The sequence below is a fragment of the Stegastes partitus genome, unplaced genomic scaffold, assembly GCF_000690725.1.
Source record: "Stegastes partitus isolate 25-593 unplaced genomic scaffold, Stegastes_partitus-1.0.2 Scaffold895, whole genome shotgun sequence".
NCBI lineage: Eukaryota > Metazoa > Chordata > Actinopteri > Pomacentridae > Stegastes > Stegastes partitus.
Window position 1 is genome coordinate 295,259 of NW_007578626.1, and position 9,084 is coordinate 304,342.

Below are 9,084 nucleotides of genomic sequence, written 5' to 3' on the forward strand. Positions count from 1 at the left end.
CCCAAGGTTCTGTCAGATTTAGTGGGTCTGAGTTGGGTTGGATCAGCTGGATGCTGATTCCTTGTTGTAGAGAGGGACTGGCTGGGATGACAAGGAGCTCAGTCTTACAGAGGCTGAGCTGAAGGTGGTGATGAGACCATGTGGTCGTCCAGAGGAATCAGAAACATGACTGGACTTATCGATGTCTCTGAACATTTCAAAGGATTCTCAGTAAAAGTTTTCTACATTTTTAAGGCATCTGTGTCACTTTATCGTGTGTGAAGCAAAGTTTGTTCTGAATGTGGGACAGAAACCGTTTAAAAGACAGAATAGATGCAGAGTTTAACAGGTTCCAGGTGAAGGTGCTGCTGTCTGACGGTGAGATCAGCTTGTTCCTCAGACTAACGTGAGACTTCGTTTTCCTTCACTGTTGTGCGTTCGCTGCAGAAACTGATGGTTCTGATGAATCCTAAAGAGGAAAAGGAGGAACGGGACGAAGAAGACGAGAGACGAATGCAGACGGACGTCACCGATGAAGAAATGGCTTTAAGGTACCAAACTGTGATGGTCAGGGTCTGAGAGAATTCATCTGATGGATTCTGAGATGTTTGAGTCAGAAAGGATGAGCTTTTAGTTCCAACATCCCAACACAGAAACTGACCCAAAGCCTGATGGACGGTTCCCCTGAAAATACCATCAGGACTGTAAATACAACCACAGCCTGACCAGCAGTGAGTCCGAAGCTGGATAGAAACAGCACTCACTGTTTTCACTTCAATTTTTTCTCCTAAAACATCGAACAGAAAACAGATAAATGGAAACTGAGTAAAAGTGAAAATCAGCTGAAGTCTGTCGTCAGCTTTAAAGCAGCTCATTGAAAAGCCGCCGAACACAGATGAAAGTTATTCAGAGTAAAAACCAACATTACGAAGCAGAAGTTTGAGTGAATTCAGTTTATTTCATGTTCCAGGTACGAGAGTTTGGTCGGCAGCATGAAGAAGAAGTTTGCAAAGAAGCGCGAACGAGCAGCGATGGACGAAGACGAGAACCAGAACGTCGTGGAAACGGAACCCAAGAGAGTTTTTCTGAAACCTCAGGACTGAACTTTGGAGACGTGTTTTATGGAAAAGACTCAAAAACCTTTTTTATGTCTTTGTTTGGAGAAACTGTTTGAGCAGCGGATGTTTTAAACCACTGTGGATGTTGTTGTTCGTCCTCATGAGTGTCTGATGCCGAACGTTATGAACAAATGTTTTACAGAATCCATTAAATGAGCCGCTCAGAGGCTGTCATTTTATTTTTTGTTCCCTGTGTCCTGTCTTTATGCTAAGCTACATTGTTTTCAGTCGCTATGCTAAACTAAACTTGCTTTTCCCTCTTACCAGTCTTTATGCTAAGCTAAGCTAATTGTATCACTGTTTCCCGTCTCTATGCTGAGTTAAACCGGCTCTTTGCCCTTGTTTCCAGTCATTATGCTAAGCTAAGCTAACTGCTTTACATTGTTTTCACTCTTTATGCTAAACTAAACTAGCTTTTCCCTCTTACCGTCTTTATGCTAAGCTAAGCTAACTGCATCACTTTGTTTCCAGTCTCTATACTGAGTTAAACCAGCTCTTTGCCCTTGTTTTATCTTTTTGCTAAGCTAACTGTTTACTCCAGTTCTCATCTTCATGCTAAGCTAACCTAAGCAAGGCATTTCCTGTTTTCTGTATTTATTCGAAGCTAAGCTAGCTAATTGCTTCACATTGTTTCCAGTCTATGCTAAACAAAACTGAACTAGTATTTTGCCTTATTAACAATTTCTATGCTAAGCTAAGCTATCCAGCGTCTGCACAGATGTAACAGCGGCGTCGATCTGAACGTCATAATTTATCTGATTACAGACTAAAAGCAGGTTTGTGTTGAAGCTGTGTCACTTGCAGACAACCAGGAACCAGGTGGTCACATGACTTCGTTTGTTCCAGCAGCTAACTAAAGGTCACACCTTTGTCTCAGGTGCAGAATATAGCTGCTAAATTTACCGTTTTGTGTCTCGTTTGTTTTGTCTTGCTTTTGTCATATTTAATTTTTTGTTTGTACAGCCGTGACTCCATAATCGGACCCTTAACAATCCTAAACCTGCTGTCCGACAGGTTCTTAGGAAAACCCAACAGAACCCATAAAAACAGCCTTAACATAGCGACAGCCTTGGATTGTGACTCCGACATGACATTTAATGTCACCAATCAGGATGACGGCGTATTATCTGACTGAACAATCCCACAGATTGGCTACGTTCACACTGCAGGACTTGATGCTCAATGAGGATTTCTTTGTGACTTCCTTCACGTTTCCACTTCAATGCGACTTGTATGTGATCTGCTGTGTGAACTTCATACGAGCCAAAAGTGTCCCGCATGCGCAGAAGAGGACACGACGACGTCACACGCAGCGAGCGTGCTCAGTGTTTATGGAAGTAAACATGGATGGTAACGGTGGAGCGTATCTGCCACTCCCCCGCCGCCACCGATGGAGGAAACAGAAGTGTGAGCGCTAACTAAACTAGCATCAGCAGCCAAGTACTGCCTGTGTGTTCTGGACACTTCCACCCCGTCAGAGCGCTGCCCCGGGGTGGAAGTGTCCAGAACGTGCACAATCGGTCAGTGAGGCTGAAGTCCAGCGATGCGTCGTGTTCTAACAACACACTAGTTATTATAACAACTATGAACAATAATGAACAACTAATGAGCCTTCCAGCATCAAGCCCTCCTCGTATCTGGACCTCCGTCTGGACAATCCAACAGCCTTGATATCCGACATAGAAGAAGGTTTTACGTTTAGAGTCAGATCATCGAGTCACGACTGTAGTTTCTAATATCTCGCGTCTCGTTGTCTTAGTGTTGTGAGGACAGCAGCAGGGCGTGGTCAGACGCGTGACATCACATCCTCCTGAGTCCTGCTGGCTGCTGATTGGTGTATTTCGGCAGGTGGCTGATGATGGCGTCAAACACGGTGGTGGAACAGGTGCGGTGCAGGAAGGGGAGGAGCCAGCCCATCTGTCCAGGTGCGTACAGAGCCCTGGGATTGGCCGACAGCAGAGCGTCACACATGTCGTCCACCACCGGAGACAGGTCGGCTGCCGCCTGCCGGGACATGATGGCCAGACCGCCGGACAGAGACGAGATGTACGAGTCCCCGTAATCCGCTCTGGCCTCGGCGGAGACGGTGGCGAGCAGCTGGGCGGCGTGGCGGCGGACGGAGTCCTCGTCACCGAAGATGTCTGAGGGACGAGAGGTCGGCAGAACGCCGGTCATCAGCATCTGAGTTTGTTGTGACTTCACTGTGAGTGGATCAGAGCTCATTGAACAGTGAGAGGCTCCACCTGGTGGAACAATCAGGTACTGCAGCTGGTCTACAGTATGTTTGCTGCCGTGTCGTATCACCAACAAAACTATGTCGACTGCAAAACCCCGTCAGTACTTTTACTTTGCTAACAATGATTATTATCAGTTGTTTACTGATAGTTTACAGTGACGTCGTACCAACCTGTCAGGCACAGGGAAGCCCCGCCCCAAACCATCACCTGCCACTTGATTCTTCATCTCCAGCCAGAGGAGTCGCCCCCTGCTGGCTGGTTTCCAGTTTGATCTTTAATCTGCTGATTCAGCGTCTGAACCATCAGCAGTACACGGGTCTGAACCGTTCACTGGTCTGAAGCCAGCAGATCAATCAGCTTATTGATTATTTATAATATCAGGCAGGAATTTGCTTCAAAACTTCACAGTTTAGTGATTTGTTTATTTTTTTAAGTTTTTGAATCCAGTTCATTTATTCAGTGTTTTTGCAGAAGCACGACTTTAGTTTGGATAAATCCCTGAACCGTGAGCTCAGGCAGAATGAAACCAGGTTCTGTCGGACTCTTAGTGCTGCTCGATCCAGTCCTCATCAGAACTTTCTGTTTCAGGGTCCAGAAGGCTGCAGGAGGTTTTACAGTAAACTGGAGACAGGCTGGCGGTACCGGTGACACCGGCTCTGTTCTGACCCAATGACTTCTAGGGTTTGGTTCTGTGGCCGTAGCAGGAGAAGCTGTAACTCTGGTGGAACCTGCTTTAAATCGGACCGTTCTGCTGGTTCTGAGCCCAGCTGGAGGTAAAAACACGGTAAACCTGTCAGACGTACTGGTTCTGAAGCCGGCAGGCTGGATCACAGACACTCGGACTCCCCACGGAGCCAGTTCCTGCCTCATCACCTCCGAGACGACCTTCAGAGCCGCCTTGGAGGCTCCGTAGGCTCCGAACATCGGCATCGGCACCTCAGCTGCAGCAGAAACCCAAAAGGAACACAAGGACCATAAAATAAGCAAAATAGAGCACAAATGACCACAAAGGAGCCACATCAGATGCTCTGAGACGAAACATGAACAAAATGAGTCGAAGGAGATTCTGTAGGACTGAAGGAACCAGACCAGACCCCAGTGACCAGAACTATAGGGACAATCTGCTGAGTTGCTGCTTTAGCTGAACTCGTTTCATGAAGCGACTCGTTGCACTCGATCACATGCTGCTGCTGAGAGTCCAGAACCACTCGTCTGTTAGAGACGTCTGAGTGCAGCTCTGCCTCTGGGACCGGGCTGAGCGCTGGATGTGTCCAGTCTTTACGTGAATAAAACCCGATGTGATGTGGTATGACGTCTGCGTGGACCTACCCGCCAAGCTGGACACGTTGACGATGCGACCTGCGGCCCGGCGCAGCAGCGGCAGGAACAGCTGACACATGTGGACCGCAGACAGGAAGTTGACGTCCATGCAGCGCCTGAAGGCTGCGAGCGGCTGCAGCTCGGCGTCCACCGGACACTGCAGGACTCCTGCATTGTTCACCAAACCCCACAGACCTGCAGGCACGAGCAGAACCACAACCCAGTTACAGAACTGACACGTGAAACCCAACAGTAACTGAAGTCTGGTTAACGGGAGCCCGAGGTCCGATTAGAGATCTGAATCATTCCATGTTTACTGTGTGCTGATACAGAATCTGATCGAGTAGATATGAAACCAAGCAGGGCTTCAATAAGAAGCTCCGGTCGGTTCCTGAATGTTCTGTTGAGGAACCTCGACGTAAAGTTTATGCTTTTATGTCGTGTTGCTTCTTCTTCAGTGTCTTTGTGTTGTTTTGTCTCATGTGTTTGCTTCGTCTGGTTTTGCTCTTAGTGTTGCTGTTCTATCCGTTTGTGACACCGTGACATGACTCCAACCAGAACCAACGCGTTCCACACAAACTGGGACCGACAGAGTTCCTGATGGAACCAACCAGGAGTCCGAGGACGGAAACATCACAGGATGACCGTCTGCTGTGACCACTTTGTGTCGTCAATTAATCACCTATTGATTGATATTGATTAGGGATGCACGATATATCGGCGACCACATCGGTACCGGTCCGATAAACACATTTAGCCGATGATTGTCTAACATCAGCACCTTCGTGTCTACGTCTGATATCGCTGCTGTTTCATGTTTGAACATGTCTTACTTCTGTGACGCGGTGCAGAAGACCACGTGCTCTCATCGGGGCTTCTTCTGAACACGTTCTGCTTGTTTATAGTCGTTTCTCAATGTGAACAAAATTGAATATCGACATCGGTTATCGTGATATCAGAAATCTGGACATGGCTGTCGGTATCGGCCAGCTGCGTGCCGGTGACCATAAACCAGCTCGTACATTTCTGTGACTCCATGAAGTCAGTGATGCTGTCTGGTGTTGGACGGATGGAGGCGGAGCTTCCACCTGCAGCCTCACCTGAGTCGGACACCTGAGTCTGGACGTGTTGCAGCGCCGCCTCCACCTGTGCAGCGTCGGTGATGTCGAGCTGCAGCAGCTGCAGGTTTTCCCGTCGCAGCTCTCTGAGCCGCTGAGCCCCGACCCCGTTGACGTCCAGAACTCCTGCGAACACCTTCAGGCCCATCCGGCTGAGCTGCTGCACCAGAGCCTGGCCGAAGCCCGAGTCACAGCCTGGAGAGGAAACAGAACTGAGACACTGGATCAGGTAACAACTGGACTGAACAGGTCTGAACTGGTTCCTCTGAGAAGAAGGAATGAAGAATGGAGTTGCTGCTGCAGCTGGTTTGTAGCTGGAGACATGAAGCGTTAAAACTCTGAACCCGGATCAGTCTGGGTCTGGTTTTAACTCACTGAGGTTCAGGTCCTGCAGCTCTGAGGAACCAGAACCACATGAAGAAGGAGAGAGGCTGCTGTCAGCAGAACTCAGTCAGAACTCATCCTTTTCATGTTTTGTATCATTTCTAATGTTGTGTTTAACATGAGTTGTTTTGTGTCTCTTTGTCATTGTTTCTGTAATTTTGTCTCATGTTTGTAGTTTTCTGTCTCACTGGTGTCTCGCTGACGTTTTGTCTTGTTTATGTTGTTTTGTGCCTCATTTGCCTTCATGTCTCTGTTGTCATGTGGTCTCCTCGTCCTGCTGATGTTGAACTACCTCCATGTCTCCAGATGTTTCCTCTCTGCTCATCAGATGTAGAAAGATGTTCCACCATCAGTAGAAAGATGTTCCACCATCAGTAGAAAGATGTTCCACCATCAGCTGAACGTATCTCCACCAATGTGCTCCTCTGGTCTCTGGTTCTGATCCGTGCTGTGTTTATTCGTTGATCCAGGAGGATGGATTCTCCTCTCAGTCTGAGGAACCTCTGGCTGCAGTTCATGCTGGAAACGGTTTATTTTTGACATCTTTTAAGTGCGACATGTAGAATTAAGTCATTCTGATGGATTATTATGATTTTAACCTTAAATTTGGTTGATTTTCGTGATGGAACTACAAGTCACACGTGATTTCCAGCTTCTGGCTGATGAAAGAGTCGGATCTTCTTGAAACCCAGCGGTGGGTTTTGGAGTTCAGGGTTAGAGAGCAGCTGTGGTTCAGAGGCGTCTGTTTGTGTCTTGGAGTCGCTGCAGAAACTCTTCCTGAGTGTTTGTGATTTAAAGCTGCTGCACGTTCAGCCTTTTATCAGAAATACCATCCTGAGCTCGGGTCCAGTTTTTCCAGTCCATGCAGATGTAAATAGAAGATAGACGGTAACTGGAGAAGAATGAACTCATTGTTTTCAACATTTCTTGACAAGTTTGTAGCTGATAATAAAATCCAGTCCATCAAGGATTTTTCTGCCGACCTGAGAGTCAGAGTTGAAGCTGGGAGCTGATCAGAGCGGCGCTCATAATGTTCCAAAAGTCGGGAGGCTAAAAACAGTTTCATGTTTTCCAGAGAAATGTCGAGCTGCAGGAGTGACTTCTTTGAAACAGGAACGTTCTCAACAAGACCGAAGAACGTCCGACTGATCCATCAGAGCGAGATGTGAAGAGACGAGACGTGTAAATCTGCATAAAGCACGTCGTCCTCAGAACCTGAGTGACCGAGCAAGAAGGAAACAAGGGAGCCACCAAGACACCTACGACTCCTCTGAAGGAGTTACAAGAAGGAGACTAGTGAAGGAGGCCACCAAGACACCTACGACTCCTCTGAAGGAGTTACAAGAAGGAGACTAGTGAAGGAGGCCACCAAGACTCCTATGACACCTTTTTGTGTATTAGACTTGACACTATGCTTAGTGGACACCAAATGCTGCACATCATCATAAACACAACATCCTCACTGTGAAGCACGGTGGTGGCAGCATCATGATGTGGGGATCTCCTCAGCAGCAGCCTGGAAGGCTTGTGAAGGTAGAGGGTGAATGAATGCAGCAGAGTGTAGAGAAATCCTGGAGGACAACCTGATGCAGGAGAACTGAGACGTGGAGAAGACTTGTTTTCCATCAAGACAATGAGTCGAAGCAAACAGCCAAAGCTCCACAGAGATGGTTTGAAGACAACAAGGTGAAGTTCTGGAGGTCCAGTCAGAGTCCAGACCTCCAGCTGAGAACTAGTGTCTGGACTTAAAGTTCTGTTCATCATGATCCCTGTGGAACCCGACAGAGTCTGAACAGTTTCATCAGAATGAGGTGAAGCTGCAGAGTCCAGATGTTCAGACTGATGGAGACCAACAGGACCATGATGGAGCTGAAGGTCCATCTACTGACTAAAGGAGGAGACACTGATGAAACCACATATTTTATATTTCTGAATAACTGACATTTCTTTGTAGAAATCTGTTTTCATTTTGGCTTTTTGAACAAGAATCTAGAAAAAGACTCTTTAATTGAATTTCCCTTCTGGGATGAATAAAGTATTTCTCATTTAATTTAATGTCGAGGTAACGAGACTGAACATTGAAAAGCAAGAAAAGAGGAAAACTTCCAGGAGGAGAAAACGTTACATGACTGTAGAAACTCTGTGTTGTTGTTGTTGTTGTTGTTGAGTCTCACCTGTAACCAGCACGGCTCTGTTCTGCACTGGCAGCAGTTTTTGTTTTCTTGCGATGATGCATATCAGACCGACGCTGCAGCAGCAGCCTCCACAGACGGCGCCGCTGTAGGAATCAGGAGACTCGGTACAACACAGAGCAGCTACCAGGGGACCAATCAGGGGCCCGATGAGGAACGCACAGGTGAGGTCACACCTGTGGAGGACATCCAGGATCTGTTGACGCTTCCAGAGCAGCGTACAGACGTACAGAACCACAGAAACCTGACTGACTCCAGTCCAGACCTCCATCCTCCGTCTGGTGCCTTCACCTATCGTCTCTGAACAGGAACAGCCAATCGTCACGTGCGCGCAGAGCCCCGCCCACCTGAGACACCTGCACAGGTATGTTGAACTGCTGCCAACAGGTGTGTTCACTCAGAGCTGCAGTCGCAAACTTTCCACTGAGAATAACGTCTGATTTCTGGTGTGTTTTATTCTTATTCATCTTCTGATTATTGTTTCGGTGTGGAACAGGCGCACGACGCATTCCACTGCGTCACGCCGCCTCCAGCTGTGTTTGTGACCAATAACGAATCCTTGAAAACTTCTGCTGACATTATGTTCAGCCAAAAGACTACATCAGCTCCAGGAGCCACTTTCTCCTCTGAAATTACCAGCATTTAGAATTCCTTATGGTTTGGCAGGACAAACGAGTTGTCGGGTTGAATGCTCATAAATATGTCAGTGGTTCTAACTGGTACGTCCACTTTGTTT

The 9,084-nt window shown here is 47.5% G+C and overlaps 2 protein-coding genes across 3 annotated transcripts in view; one reads left to right on the forward strand and one right to left on the reverse strand.

Moving 5' to 3' along the window:
• The window catches only part of mphosph6 (M-phase phosphoprotein 6), a 4,941-nt gene extending 3,665 nt beyond the window's left edge, over positions 1–1,276 (forward strand). For both annotated transcript variants that reach the window (XM_008293582.1, XM_008293583.1), the window contains exons 4-5: positions 427–530; positions 950–1,276. In XM_008293582.1, coding sequence (XP_008291804.1) covers positions 427–530; positions 950–1,082 — 237 coding nt within the window. In that variant the 3' untranslated portion in view covers positions 1,083–1,276. The remainder of the gene's footprint in view (positions 1–426; positions 531–949) is intronic.
• A 1,526-nt stretch (positions 1,277–2,802) lies between these two features.
• On the reverse strand, positions 2,803–8,619 carry hsd17b2 (hydroxysteroid (17-beta) dehydrogenase 2). Its single transcript, XM_008293601.1, has 5 exons — positions 8,331–8,619; positions 5,755–5,967; positions 4,664–4,849; positions 4,138–4,275; positions 2,803–3,238 (listed from the first exon to the last, which is right to left on the reverse strand). The coding sequence occupies exons 1-5, from the start codon at positions 8,617–8,619 to the stop codon at positions 2,898–2,900; spliced, it is 1,167 nt and encodes a 388-aa protein (XP_008291823.1). The 3' UTR covers positions 2,803–2,897.
• Between the last annotated feature and the right edge of the window lie 465 nt (positions 8,620–9,084).

What these genes read in the sequence shown, in the direction of transcription:
- hsd17b2 (XM_008293601.1), bottom strand. Translation starts at nt 8,619, where the DNA reads ATGGAGGTCTGGACTGGAGTCAGTCAGGTTTCTGTGGTTCTGTACGTC. An exon ending in CAGAGCCGTGCTGGTTACAG is followed by an intron (nt 5,968 to 8,330) that starts GTGAGACTCAAC and finishes TTTCCTCTCCAG; the next exon opens with GCTGTGACTCGGGCTTCGGC. An exon ending in GACTCAGGTGTCCGACTCAG is followed by an intron (nt 4,850 to 5,754) that starts GTGAGGCTGCAG and finishes TCGTGCCTGCAG; the next exon opens with GTCTGTGGGGTTTGGTGAAC.